The sequence below is a fragment of the Eleutherodactylus coqui genome, chromosome 1 (assembly GCF_035609145.1).
Source record: "Eleutherodactylus coqui strain aEleCoq1 chromosome 1, aEleCoq1.hap1, whole genome shotgun sequence".
In the NCBI taxonomy this organism is placed as follows: Eukaryota; Metazoa; Chordata; class Amphibia; order Anura; family Eleutherodactylidae; genus Eleutherodactylus; species Eleutherodactylus coqui.
In genome coordinates, this window is record NC_089837.1 from 421,975,581 (window position 1) to 421,991,081 (window position 15,501).

The 15,501-nt window shown below is 43.3% G+C and overlaps 1 protein-coding gene across 3 annotated transcripts in view; it reads left to right on the forward strand.

Annotated features, from left to right (window-relative positions):
* Positions 1-15,501, forward strand: part of DIAPH3 (diaphanous related formin 3) — a 611,019-nt gene that overhangs the window by 323,539 nt on the left and 271,979 nt on the right. For all 3 annotated transcript variants that reach the window (XM_066581399.1, XM_066581379.1, XM_066581388.1), the window contains one exon: positions 652-891. In XM_066581399.1, the coding sequence (XP_066437496.1) occupies positions 652-891 (240 nt within the window). The remainder of the gene's footprint in view (positions 1-651; positions 892-15,501) is intronic.

Consider the following 15,501-nt stretch of genomic DNA (forward strand, 5'->3'; position numbering starts at 1 on the left):
TGTGTGTGTGTGTGTGTGTGTGTGTGTGTTCAATAACAGATGGTTGGTAAGATTTTTTAATTTGAAACCACACAGCCCCCTTAAAGGAGCTTGCTCATATTTGTTTAGTGGTCTTTTTTGTTAATTATGTCGAATTGTTCGGTGCTTATTCATTATCATTGTTGTTAATAAGTCAAGTAATGAACTGTTGCCTGCAGCCACTATTCATTTATCATTTCCCTGTTGATGTATTAATATAACTTGAAATGTGTGTCATTAAGATGTCCTGCTCCTCGTTAGGAAGAGGAGGAGGGCTATGACAAGGTAGGGGATTTCAGAGGTGCTCTCCCTCCACAAAGTTTTAAACGTTCTGCCTTTGGCAGAATAAATATTCAGATTCAAGGCAGGTTTCTTTTCTACCCAAGTCTTGATGCTAAAGTTTTCTTCTTTGTCACAGCTTGTGTTTCAACTCTTTTAATTCCGTGTCAGATAAATTGCAGTGATGGAGAATAGACATTGTGGATGTGAAGTGAGATGAGATCTGCACAACGTTGTCCTTCATAATTACATCCCACACTAAAGGATTTCTATTTTGCTGGTCCCTCTAGAACGGTTTAAAGCAGCAAATTATTATATAGCTATTTCATAAAATATATTCCTTTCTTTAATCAGATGAGCAGCGTGAAGAAGCTCATTCCACGTCTCAACGCAATCCTATTTCGCCTTCAATTTGAAGAGCAAGTAAACAACATCAAACCAGATATTATGGCTGTCAGTGAAGCATGCGAGGAGATAAAGAAAAGCAGAAGCTTCGCTAAACTGCTGGAGATAGTGTTACTCATAGGAAACTACATGAATGCTGGATCCCGAAATGCACAGACGTTTGGCTTTAACCTCGGATCTCTTTGTAAAGTGAGTGTTACTTGACTAATGACTCTGCTTTTTAGGTGCCTTGTACATATGATGTCATTTCTCATTCCGCAGCAACGGGACCATCATGTTTCTAAATGGAGACTTAGCAAAAATAATTTTCTACCAATATTCTTAAACATTAGTGGCGACCTTCGTGAAATGAGAGTACTACGCTTGTGCGGATGAGCTTCTAGTGTGCTCCCCGTTATAGCGGTGTCATCTTAGTAGATAAGTGCTGAGCGGGGAGCGTTTACACGCAGCAAGAAGCCCGCGATCCAGCAATGTTTTTTATACTGACTGAAAGTCAGCGATAACGAGAAGTGAACAAATAGTAAACTATATATATATATATACACACACACACACATACATACACAGGGCGAATATCGCTCAGTTTAGTTTGAACAGATTCTGAGCGATAATCATCCCGTGTAAGTGGCCCTTAACGGGATCCAGGGGCTCACCTTAGATCACTTCTACTAGAAGGGAGAATGCAAAACACTTTGGAGATGAGTTAAGTTGCTCGAATTGCACGAGCTTGCCAGCAGTTTTACTATTTGTTTTGCTGTGTGCCTTCTGGTGGTGTCGGTTTTACAGTTATATAAGCCTGCCTAGTCTTGCTTCTAATACCATATTTCTACTCATAAGCAACCTTTGTTTCCTATTGTACTATAACAGATATAATGAATAAAAACTACTGTAATGTACCCTGATAGAGCGGTGTGGCACTGATCCCCTCATGTGAACCAATGCTGATACTGATGTTTGGTAACATTTTCAAGTTGTGCTGGAAAACATTCTCTTATGTTATTTGACTAGAATACGGTTGTGTAAACTTTTTCTATTAGAAACCTAAGTGTGAAAGTTGACATTATTTGGCATATTTTTCAGACTTGCGGGAAAATAATGTCAAAACATCCACTGTATATGAATTATTCACAGCAGCCGGCTTTTGACCAGCCAAGTAATAGTAATAGAGCTGTGTTCCATCCCAAATGATCATGGTCCCTCTATGTCCACTTCCTAAATAACCGTAGTTCCTTTATGCATTTCCCCCAAGTAGTAGTAGTCCCTCTGTAGGCCCCACAAGTAGTAGTCCTTTAAGTTCCCCCCACAATAGTAGTGGCCCCTTTAGCTATTTCCTTTGCAGATTCTATTCTTGCCTTATTTAAAGGAATGTCCCACGCTTCCAGTTATACCACCTTATCAACTCCTCTTTCCACAGGATAGGAGATAAACGTCTGATCCCAAGAGGTTCTTGGACCTCCACAAGTCATGAGAACAGGGATTACCATCGCCGTATGTTTACCACGTTTGGTCCTTAAGAGGGGGTTAAGAGGACATGAGGCATGGGGCAAGAACCTTGTTCTTCCTGTTTACAAAATGTGATTGTTCTCAGTAAGAGAAACCAAGTAATCCTGTAGATATGATACCTTTTAATGGCTAACAAAAATACATGATCTTATTGCAAGCTTTTGAACCTCTCAGGACTCTTCCTCAGGTGGGAGCTTCGGAAGCTTGCAATAACACCGTCTTTTTGTTAGCCATTAAAATGTATCATATCTACAAGATTACGTTGTTTCTCTTACTGAGAACAGTCACACACTCTCCATTCATTAATACTCCTTGGAGAATACATTACAGGATACTGGAAATCAGTCTTCAGGATTCCAGACTATGAGCCTTTTGTAAAGTTGCTCAACAATCTTATTTGTCCGTGAGCCACTAGGCTTTAGCATTGCGGTGACTAGATGTGGTGACATCATTTTTTTTTTTTCTGTGGAACTGTAAAGCATAGGTTCACATTTCATGAAATTTAGCTGCGTGTCCTCAACAATTCTGTCATTTGCTCTGTCCCAACAGATTCCTAACTTTTGCGTTGTCCTATAGCATTACTAATAAAGAAGTAGTTTTAGGAGCAAGCACAGTATATTGTTGGACAGATATTTATATAACCCCAGTCACTATTTTGCTGCTGATTTTTAACTCTCTTGATGTGCAGATAAGAGCAGCATTAAATCACTGTTGTATTACAATTGCGCCCGCCTGTGTAATCTCTTAAGTGATGTGCTATTGTGTGTGCATACCGTGTATTCAATAGAAAACAAGGGAAGATCTTGAAATGAAATTATTCCTTATTTTAGTCTGAAAATCTGTGTTGTCCCCATTATTGAATTTAATGGTACATTATGCCTCCATGACTTCCACTGGTCATTAATATCCGGAATGATGTATATGTACAATAGTCCTGTACCCGCTGCTGTACAGCATACAAATAGATTTCTAAACAATATGAATGTGCTGCTCATAGAGACTTGCCGCTGCAACTTTAATGCAATATTTCAGGAAAAAAAACATTCGCCACACATCAGTTTTATTGATGCTACACCAGAGGTGACAACCTTTAAAGGAAAATAAACCTATTCAATGTTACTCTTTTAAGTGTGCCTTTCAGGCTGCATTTAACAGTAGAGGTGGAAATAAAATGTGATTAATGGGAAATTCAGTTTTAGCCTATGCACTTGCACCAAACTTTGTTAAGCTCATGATTACATGTGGCCTCTAACAATACGGGCAAGACTGTATTTACGATTGTCAATACTTTTATAGCCAGCATGCCAGCTGTGTTTCTTTTTTGTAATGACACTTTTTGTAAAAAAAAAATCAAGCACCTAGAAGAAGTTGTCATTTTGCGGCAACACTCGGCATGCGGTTACATCTCGGGCAGATATACAAATGATTAGAGTTGTGGTGTGATGAGATGAACGGTCTTGCCAACTGAGGCCCTAAAAGTGGTTGCGCTTTTGGCCTATAAAAAGGCTCTCCGAGAGGCTCCTTGTGTGTAGTGGATTTCTTTTTATTTTTTTCTTCTGCTTGTATAGAGCTTATTGACCACTAGACGCCTGTACGACACAATTGAAGATATTTCGCCCAGTTAACAACGTTCGAGAGGGGGCACATTATTGGGATGTGAGAAATACAAAGGTTGGTCACCCCTGGTAGTGGTACAAGGGGCAATAACAGCTCAGCGGTATGCTGAGAACATCCTGCAGCCACATGTGTTCCTCTCGTGGTGGCTTCCAAGAGGTATTTTCTAGCAGGATAATGCTCGGCCGCACACACAAGGGGGTCACAGGAATGCCTCCACAACATTAGATTTCCGTGGCTGCCCAGCCGCCAGATTAATCACTAATAGAGCACATATGGGACCATCTGGGAGGCCAACTTCAACAGCCTATGAGTTTGCACTATCTAGAGGCTCAGTTACTCAAATGTGGACAGACATGCCGAATGATACCATACAGAACCTGTATGCCTCCATGCCCACCCGAATCACATCTTGTATCCAAGCTAAAGGTGGTACAACAGGATACTAGAACCTCCATGCCTGCCCGTATCACATCTTGTATCCAAGCTAGAGGCGATACAACAGGGTGCTAGAGCCTCCATGCCCACCTGTATCACATTTTGAAATCAAGCTAGAGGCAGTACAATAGGGTACTAGAGCCTCCATGTCCACCCATATCACATCTTGTAATCAAGCTAGAGGCGATGCAACAGGATACTAGAGCCCCCATGCCAGCCCGTATCACATCTTGTATCCAAGCTAAAGGAGGTACAACAGGGTACTAAAGCCTCCACGCCCCCATGTATCACATCTTGTATCCACACTGGATGTAGTGCAACTGGATACTAGAGCCTTCCTTCAAGTGGTCAGTTTTCCGCAAAAAAAATATTATCCTTTTGCTCTGATATTGTACTTGCTTACGTGTATCAGCGTTACAATCACACACAAAGTTTAAGTCAATTCTAGGGGAGGGATTTTTTTTTTTTAATGAGTCCTAACCAGATAAGAGATAAATATTTTTCTTCTTTGGTTTTATTTTTCTGATTTTCTTATATGCTGTACTTTATTAATGGGGTGTTCATTCAGAGGTATGTTTTACAGCAGCCACATGGATGTAGGTAGCTAGACCTTTAAAATGCTCACTGACTTCTATGGGAGTGTATTCTAGGTAGAAATGAGCGATTATACTCACTAAGGCACATTACTCGAGCGAGTAGTGCCTTAGCCGAGTATCTCCCCGCTCATCTCTAAAGATTCGGGGGCCGGTGACAGGTGAGTTGCGGCGGGGAGCACAGGGAGCAGGGGAGAGAGAGGGAGAGAGAGATCTCCCCTCCGTTCCTCCCCGCCGGCCCCCGAATCTTTAGAGACGAGCGGGGAGATACTCGGCTATGGCACTACTCGCTTGAATAATGTGCCTTAGCGAGTATACTCGCTCATCTCCAGTTCTAGGCATGATCTGTGATGTGCAAGGGAAGGGGTAGTTGAGCTCTAATCATGTATTGTGAAGAATGATAAATCCTGTATTTTGTGTTGATAGATTAATGTATCCTTTCTTTGTAACAATGTCCGTGTTTATAATGAGATGGCTACTGATAAGTGATCTCCACAGAACAGGAAATATTAACTACTACCGTATGAGGCTCAGTGGTTGATGTGAAAACTGCAAGGTTTCATCAAAAACTATGGAAAAGAAACACCAAAAAGTCTTAAAAAATAATAAGCTTTACATATAAACTTAAACAATAAATTGGTATGTCATGAAGGCATCTTCCCTTTTAGTAATCCTGAAAATCCTGTTATGTTCTCTCTCACCCATGTCCTTGTACTCCATCATAGCCTTCTCTGTAGCAATACCTTATTTATGACAGCCGAAGCAGTTTGTGCCACGAACTGGGAATGGGAGGTGTAATTACCTCACCAGGCATTAATTAATCTAATGTGTCAATTTATTTTCCATTGATTGCATTGATCACTTTTAATAAAATATGCTTCAGTAAGTCATTGCCTGGGCGATGTTAAGATGCAGTAACAAGACCAGGGAATTGCAGTTAAATTAATATTTAACTCTTCACTAGTTGCTCGGACTATTGATATCTTCCCACAGCTATTTCATTTTTATTTAACAAATTACATGCTTTCCTGTGATCATTCAGGCCTGACTACATAGTAATCTGCAGGCAATTGAAACCTATCTGGCTGCTCACATTTTAGTCAGCTCATCAATTTTTCCACTCACATCTCATATTTGTATACATTTTTTGTCGTTCTTTTGGCTTAATTGTCTAAATCCCAATTTGCCCATAAATTAAAAATCCATCATACTTTTTGTGTTGTGAATGCCAGCTAAAAAAATTAATGAGAAAACTGTTCTCAATTCACGTTTTCTGCTTCAGTAAATTTGATAGAGACGTAGGAAGCAGAAATCTTTACACACACAAACATCTACAGTGCTACACATCAGATCATGCATGATGATCGGAGTCTTCTACTGCAACCAGTATAGATCTAGAATGCCAAGTTTCATATTCCTTGACCAATTTAACGGGAATCTACCACCAGGTTCATGCTGCCCAAACCACTCGAAGCATGGACCAGGGGCAGGTATGTGTATTTCCATAGCGTCCATCCTGACAGTACACTTGGAGGTTGCCCTGTCTCTGCTCCTTGGGGCAGGAAGAAGGAGAGGTCTTAAGGCCACCTCCCACATCCATTTCCAGTGTTTCTCCCTGTCTCAAGAGACACAGAGGGGAGTTCTCTGTGCCGGGAGGGACGCTAGGGAAAGGACCGCTACTCACCAAACGCCTTCCAGAACCTTCGGGGGTTGACGGGCGGCAGGGTGGTCAGCAGCATCCAGGATCCAGCTTCCTCCTCTTTCTCCTCAGGAACGGTCATGAGACCGCGGGACCTGCAACAGGTGCAGCCTCATCTCGCACCTAGGTCCCGACGTCTAGCGGTGGTACAGCAGCCGGCTCCCAGTGATGATGCGGCACTTCACATGTTGACGTCGGAAGCAATTATGTCAGACGCATCCCCTATGAAAATGGCGTCAGATTTAAAATCTGAGATGCTTTCTGAGCAAACAGGCTCCGTTTTCACCTCTGAAACACCATGAATAGTGCAGAAGGTAACAGGGGGATTGTGCCAAGCGTGAGTAGTCCACTTGGATGAAAAGAAAAAAAAATTAACCAATCTTATGATATATATTGGGATAATGGCTTCTCCTGTTTTCAGGAGGAAGCATTAAAAGCCAAGAGTGATAAGAAGCGGATAAAAAGATGCGCCTTATGTTCAAAAAGGATGGATGGCCGTGTCAAAAGATGAATTTGCCCTGAATGCACTGCAAAAATTGTAAAAGATGAGCAGCAAAATTTAGTGCAGGGAATTCGTGCGATAGTGCGTGAAGAGGCGCAGGTGTTGCATGCAGAATAATTCTCTGATCCTCAGCCAAGGCCATCTAGGAAGAGAGCGCCCACACCTGTTTAAGAGGTTTCATCATCAAAGCATTCTGAGGCAAACGTGTCAGATGATGAATAGAGATGAGCGAACCTACTCGGCCATGCCCCTTTTTCGCCCGAGCGCTGCGATTTTCGAGTACTTCCGTACTTGGGCGAAAAGATTCGGGGGGCACCGTGGGTGAGTGGGGGGTTGCAGCGGGGAGTGGGGGGGGAGAGGGAGAGAGAGAGGGCTCCCCCCTGTTCCCCGCTGCTACCCCCCGCTCCGCCACGCCTCCCCCCGCGCCCCCCGAATCTTTTCACCCAAGTACTGAAATACTCGAAAATTGCGGTACTCGATCGAGTAATTACTCGAAACGAGTATATTTGCTCATCTCTAATGATGAATCATCAGAATTTCCAGCTCCAATCCTCACGGATGACAGTGAAAAGAAATACTATTTCTTGAACCAAGATTTGGATGAGCTGGTCACGGCAGTGCAAAATACCATGGAGGTAATTGAGGTTCCTCAAACCAGGTCCGTCCAGGATGAAATGTTTGGAGGGCTCAGAACCAGGTGCAGAAAATGCTTCCCAGTTAATGATAACTTGAAAAAGATTATTACAGAGGAATTGCATTAATTAAACCGAGGATTCACTATTCCTAAAGAATTTAGGGAAAGGCTTGTGTTCGCACCTAACGACACGACATTATGGCATAAGGTTCCCAATGTGGACGTTCAAGTTGCTAAACTAATCAAAAAGACCTAGTTACCGTACAAGGATGGCTCCCAATTAAAAGATCCCATGGATCGAAAAATTGAAGGTTTCCTAAAAGGTGCTTGGGAGTCAGCGGCTACGTCCGTGGCAAGATCTATGTATCTCTGTCTAGAACAAATGGAGCCTCATCTTCAACAAAACAAACTTCTATAGAGGAAATCCTGGAGATCATTCCATTAATCAAAAAACCTAGTTTTTCTGGCACACGCCTCAGCTGAATCTGTGCGGTTCTCAGCAAGGAACACTGGGCTAGGGAATTCTGCCAGGAGAGCATTATGGCTTAGAGCTTGGTCAAGGGACACAATGTCCAATAATAAATTATGTGCAATCCCCTTTCAAGGAGAAAACCTATTCGGGCCAATCCTAGATAAGATTTTGGAGAAAGTGGGCAATAAGAAAAAAGGGTTTCTGACGAATTATCTACCAGGAGTACTTTGTTCTCCCGGAAAGAGTGTTTTTCACCTAGAGGAAGGAGCAATGGCAAATCAGGTAGGTGATCTTACCCTGAAAGGGGGAAGGGGAGAAGGCGCCGATTTTTCCACAAAATCCGAGCCCCGATATTTCTTGCGCAATAGGGGGTAGACTCACTCAATACGCAGGGAGATGATGCCAGGTTTCTAGTAATTCTTGGGTATTGAGGGTGATTACGTTGGGGCATCAGATAGAACTGTCGTCTATTTCCCCTAAAAGATACCTAATTACTCCGACGCAAACTCCTCTTCTCCAAGAGCAATTGGAGGAAGGGATTTATAATTTAATAAAGTGTGACCTTTTTTGCCTGTCCCTGTGGATGAACAGGGTCAGGGTTTCTATTCCTCATTATTTTTAGTTCCAAAGCCGGATCATTTAGGGTTATTTTTAATCTAAAAGCTCTTAATGAGTACATTAAGAATTCTACCTTCAAGATAGATACAATCCAGTCGACAGTCCCGTTAATAGGACCCTCTTATGTGATGTGTACGGTAGACCTGAGGGACGCTTATTATCACATACCTATTCATACAGCATCCCAGAGATATCTTAGGTTTGTGTTTCGAATGAAGGAGGTTGTTTATCATTTTCAGTTTATCTGTTTGCCATTTGGCATTTCCTCGGTCCCTAGGATATTTTCAAAGGTCACGATCGAACCGATCAGTTTTTTTGCGAGAAAGGGGCATCAATATTATTCCATATTTGGATGACTTTTTGTTAATTGCAAAAGATGCGGTCCCATGTAGAGCAAACACTCAACCTCCTCTCATATTTAGGTTGGATTGTTAATTTGGAAAACGTCCAGTCTCAATCCCGATGCCAGAAAGATTTTTCTGGGGGTTCTCTTAGATTCTGCAAGAGGGTATTCTTTTCTTCCAGAAGCAAAGGTTTCAGATATTATCCCTTCAATTGGCAAGTTCAAAAGGAAAAAAAAAATGTTTTCATCAGAGAGACAATGAGGGTGTTGCGTCAAATGACAGTATGCCTACCTATGGTGCCATGGGCACAATTTCATTCTGGATCCCTGCATCAAAAAGTTTTGTTAACTTGGGATCAAAGCCAATCTTCCCTGGATGAAAAATGTAAGTTACCAGACTCAGTAAAAAAGGTCCTTAAATTGATAGCCATCTCCATCCAGACTCAGGAAGGGAGTACAATAGTTCCTATTCCCTTGCATTACTATCAGCACGGATGACAGTGGATCCGATTGGGGAGCCCAGGTATCAGGTAGAGCGCTACAAGGCTCCTGGTCAAGCTATACCAGCACCCGTCGTCTAATGATAGAAAGCTCAAGGCAGTCTGGAAAGCTTTAATCCGGGAAAACACGTAAAAGTCTTACCTGATAATGTAACAGCTGTTTCTTTCATTCGCCACCAGGGAGGCACTCGCCATCCTCACCTACATGATATGGCCCAAAGAATTCTATCATGGCAGAAAACAACGTGGAGTCATTATTTGCAGTCCATCTGAAAGGATCCTTAAATTACGTAGCAGACTTCCTAAGCAGAGAAAAACTAGATCCAGGAAATTGGGCACTCCACATGGAAGTATACCAGCACCTTACGGCCCAGTGGGGCCAACCCTAGATGGACTTGTTCGCGGTGAGGAACAATTCAAAATGCTGAGACTTTTTCTTCCTAAATGACCCTTGCGTACGCTTTTTTTTTACTCTTTCTTTAATATCCTGATGTCTTCAAAATATACAGAAAAGTCAGACCACAGTGATTTTTATTGTACCAGCCTGGTCGAAAAGGCCATAGTTTCCAATATTGAACGCATTGGCGATGCAATCCCCCATAGCACTGCCTCCCAGGGAGGACCTTTTGTCTCAGGATCCGGTGTTCTTTCAGAAGGTCTGCTGGCTAAAACTAACAGCCTGGTTACTGAAAGGCAAAGATTGAGAAATCCAGATCTGTCTCACAAGGTAATCGATACACTACTGAAGTGTCGTAAAAGCATTACTTCAAATATTTATTCCAGAGTGTGGGAAAGATTTTATGCTTGATATAAACCAGATTGTCCTGATGTAAACAGTCCCGACTCTTTAAAAATCTTAGATTTCCTCCAAACAGGACTAGACAAAGGCCTTAGCCTTAGGACCTTGCGGGCTCAGACAGCAGCTCTCAATTCTTTGTTTGATTATCGCTTTATCGAGAATAGGTGGATCAAAAGATTCTTAAAAGGGGCAGATAGGTTTAAACCCTTTATAAAGAGACCTGTTGCCACATGGGACCTTAATATTGTACTAGAGGGTCTAGACGTGTTATTCACCTTTTGAGCTTATTCATGATATCTCATTAAAAAACATATCTATTGAAGTCGCGTTTTTGATAGCAATAACAACAGCTAGAAGAGTGGGGGTGTTACAGGCTCTATTCTGTGAAGAACCTTTTTTTAAAGACTACTAGAAGATTGGATAGTTTTTTAAAACAAGGAATTTTTTCCAAAAGTAGTATCTTCCTTTCATAGAGAATGGAAGATAATCTTACCCTCGTTTTGCCAAAATTTTAAAAACAGAAAAGAACAGCGCCTTCACAGTCTGGATGTGCGTCAGGCAGTCTTATCCTACCTGTAGGCCTCTCAGACGTTTTGCCGATCGGAAAACATTTTTCTCAAGTTTCAGGAACGCAACAAAGGCAAATCCGTATCAAAGGACACCATAGCAAGATGGATTAAAGCAATCCAAGAGTGCTATAGAACCAAGGTTCTGGTGGTGCTAGAAGGAATAAGAGCCACTCCACTAGGCCTCTTGCTTCTTCTTGCGCTGAACATGGGGGTCCGTCGGCAGTACAAATTTGCAGGGCTGCAACTTGGTCGAATATCCATACGTTTTCAAAACATCATAGGTTAGAGCTTCATGCTGGTAGGGATCTGGCCTTTGGACGAAAGGTCCTTCAGGCAGTAGTAGGACCATGTGGGCTGTCAGGATGGACTCTATGGAAAGACTAGAATTATGTTTACCGCTAATTCCTTTTCCATGAGTCTATCATGACAGCACATACTTTCCCACCCTTGGATAATTTGTGCTGTACATGTGAACATAACATGTTGTTAATATTTTTCAGTAATAATAAAAGAATTGGGCTATGTATCCGTTGTGATATTGAAATTACTGGATATGGATGGTGGGAGGTGGCCTTATAAACTCTCCTTCCTGTCATGATGGACTCATGGGAAAGGAATTGACGGTAAACATAATTCTAATCTTTTCCCTGTGTAGGTTATATGCAGTGGCATTTCATAAAAACATATGCTTCAAAGTAGGACTGGTCGAATAATCACATTAATTCACCCTTTAGATGCTTCTTGATTCTGTTTTTGAACAGAATCACAAAATTCTTTTTGTTTTTGCACAGCACTGCCATATATGGCAAAAACAATTACTGGTTGTGTCCCGAGTTATCTCCAGCCCAGCAGCGTCAGCACTACATTAGGTCAATGCTGGCTATAGCCGGTGCCTCCCTTTCCTACCGTGGGTCTGTGCCCAGTCTTGGTACTGCAGCTCTGCCTCTGGTCTCCCTGCTGCAACTCTACATGTGCCTGTTGTCTCCTCTGCTCTTCTGTTTTTACCTGTGAGATGGAGGGGGGACTGCAATGAAACATCATTTGATATAGCAACTCCCTGGCCCACACACTGTAGACATCACTCATGTATATGACCTCATTCAAAAGAAGGCAGTTCATTTTCGTGCGAGATTTGCGAGTCTCACAAAGCACAAGCCTTTGGTGAGTTTCTCGGCCATTTAAAACTAGCCTTAATGTGGACTGAACATGGCCTAGCTGTTACCGATGTCTCCCATTGTGCACTATCACTCCCCTATACAGAAGTAAAATGGTATGTTTAAATACATTTGTGTCAATAATAGAGTAGCAGATGTGATGAGGAAAGCACTTGTGGCCTTAACACATTCTGTATATTACTATGATCATTGCTTTAATGCTCTGTTGAGACACATCTCTTTCTCTTGAAATTGGTTAATTTCGTCTGAACTGTCTAAGGTTATAACCTGATTTAAAAAAAAGATGCTTTGTGTTCAGAGATTATGTAACCCACTGAGGAAGAATCTCTGTAGCAGCCCATAACCTGTAAAAGCTGGTAAGTTACAATTGACTTGAAATATAAGGCCTACTCCGAAAATAAGCTCTAGCTGCAGGAAAAAATAAAACAAGACCTACATCACCTAAGAAGTGCTGTCCGGCTTTGTTGCATCTTCTTCCTGGTCCTCGGCACTGGTCTTCAGGCATGTCTTCTGGCTGGGGATATTAAAATCCCTGCCTCCAGGAAGTGCTGGCTCCGATTGGCTGAGCGCCGTGGCACTCAGTCAATCAGAGCCAGCGCTCGATGAACCAGTCACAGCCATTCATTGGCTGAGTGGAGCCTGTGAGGGGCATTATTACTGAGTGGGTGTCTATATGGGGCATTATTACTGAGTAAGGGCTTATATGGGGGATTATCACTGAGATGATCACCTGTATTGGGCAACGGATTTCTGCTGCCTTTCTTCACGAAGATTGAGCATTGAAAATTTCTTGGCAGAATCCACCATATAAACATGCACTTGGAGTACATTCACACACCGCATATTTTGATGTGGATACACACCAAAAACTGCATCAAAATCTGCATGGTTGGTGCAAATCTTGGTGTGGATCTGCTGCAGATTTCACCCTTTTGAATTGAAAGAATGAATTCTGCTCCACATCAGTGCGTCTGTGAAAGGCGGAGAAGCAGAGCCATGTGTCTGTGAGAGACGGAGGAGCATGTCATCAGTCACCTGTGTGGGAGGAGTCCAGGGAGTGATCAGTGTGTGCAGGACTGCTGTGTCTGTTGTGATCCCTGTTGTATGGGATGAAGAATGTATGTAGCAGAGCTGTGTGTGACGTGCACATAACAAAGCTCTGTGCGTGTGTGACGCGCACGTCGCAAAGCTCTGTGCGTGTGTGACGCGCACGTCGCAAAGCTCTGTGCGTGTGTGACGCGCACGTCGCAAAGCTCTGTGCGTGTGTGACGCGCACGTCGCAAAGCTCTGTGCGTGTGTGACGCGCACGTCGCAAAGCTCTGTGCGTGTGTGACGCGCACGTCGCAAAGCTCTGTGCGTGTGTGACGCGCACGTCGCAAAGCTCTGTGCGTGTGTGACGCGCACGTCGCAAAGCTCTGTGCGTGTGTGACGCGCACGTCGCAAAGCTCTGTGCGTGTGTGACGCGCACGTCGCAAAGCTCTGTGCGTGTGTGACGCGCACGTCGCAAAGCTCTGCGCGTGTGTGACGCGCACGTCGCAAAGCTCTGCGCGTGTGTGACGCGCACGTCGCAAAGCTCTGCGCGTGTGTGACGCGCACGTCGCAAAGCTCTGCGCGTGTGTGACGCGCACGTCGCAAAGCTCTGCGCGTGTGTGACGCGCACGTCGCAAAGCTCTGCGCGTGTGTGACGCGCACGTCGCAAAGCTCTGCGCGTGTGTGACGCGCACGTCGCAAAGCTCTGCGCGTGTGTGACGCGCACGTCGCAAAGCTCTGTGCGTGTGTGACGCGCACGTCGCAAAGCGCCGCAGATCATCTAAAAACGTAAGTAATGATTTTTATTCTTTGCTCCACTGTATTACCGGCGTATAAGGTGACAGTTGGGGGGTCGTCTTATACGCCCGGTCGCCTTATACGCCGGTATATATTTTTAGTGTAACACATTTCTGGATGAATTGCAGGAAAGGGGTTATATATTTAACCCCTTTCCGACCATTCATCCTGCGATCGCGGGCAGCCCATTGCATTCAGTGGAACCTGCTGTATTGCCGCTCCATTGAATTCAATGGGCAAACATCGTTCTTCTCTGCTACAGCTGTTACAGCTGTGGCAGAGGAGAACGATCTTTATGCTGACAGTGGGGGGGGGGGCACTCTTGCCGCTATTGTGGCTTAATAGTGGGACCTGTGAACTTGAGATGCAGCCCACCATGTAGCCCCTCGCCTGCCCTATCCGTCACTGTGTCATTCCCATCACTTTCTTGAATTGCCCAGATTTTCACACATGAAAACCTTAGCGAGCATCGGCGAAATACAAAAATGTTCGGGTCGCCCATTGACTTCAATGGGGTTCGTTATTCGAAACGAACACCCGGACATCGCGGGAAGTTCGTTCCGGATAACGAACACCCGAACATTTTGGTGTTCGCTCATCTCTAGTTATAACCACTGTATACCATTCAGTAACTTTGTTACTCTCAGCTCTTGTTTATCCTCCTCCATATTAACCCACAACAATACTTGCTTCCTTCACGCTTCATTGGATACATTATGATATGAATGCATCCTTAAAATCAAATCCTTTCACCCAAAGTCTGCAATGCCATATCACTAAGCTTTCTGTTGCTAGACAATAGCATATCACTTATTACTATTTCTTGAAGACGTGACTGCGAACATGCACAAGGTAAAATTATTGTAAAGAAAGAAAAATGGACTCGTTAACTCTTGCTGTATAAGTCATAACTAGATTTGATGGCTTTTCCTAAAATGCATCGGACGGCGGTTCAGGAGAGACACTATCTAATGTCTTACCTCTCCGTATTAACCCTAGAATCTCATCACCTTTTAAGCAGCTGTATATGTGCAGCCACAATTGTATTAAAGGTAGCTTTACAGGCAGCAACTACTGTTGAATCGTACGGAAATAGTGGTTTGCTTTTACATAGAGCGATGATTGCTCATTAGTTTGCCAAGATATCATTCATAGAGGTAAGTTGTTCAGATACAAACGACTGTGACTTTTGATCAACCAGCTGAAACAAAACAACTAATACCGGTAACGTCTCTCTAACCTCCCTGTTGGTGACCATGTTTACACTGGGCAACTATTGTTAGAATTTGCCCTTATGAGCAGTTTATTTGTCCACAGTAAAAGTGCCATAAGCAACGAGCACCCCCCCCCCCCCCCCAAAAAAAGTACTTGTGAATGTCTTGTGAATGGCCTGTAGTCTCACAGAGGTAGTTACCTGCAGCTGCATCCCCCTTCTCCTGGCCTTCCAGTAGGGGCTCATTCACACAGGTATATTTTCACCGCATATTATGCAGTTGTATATCGCGCTTGTAAT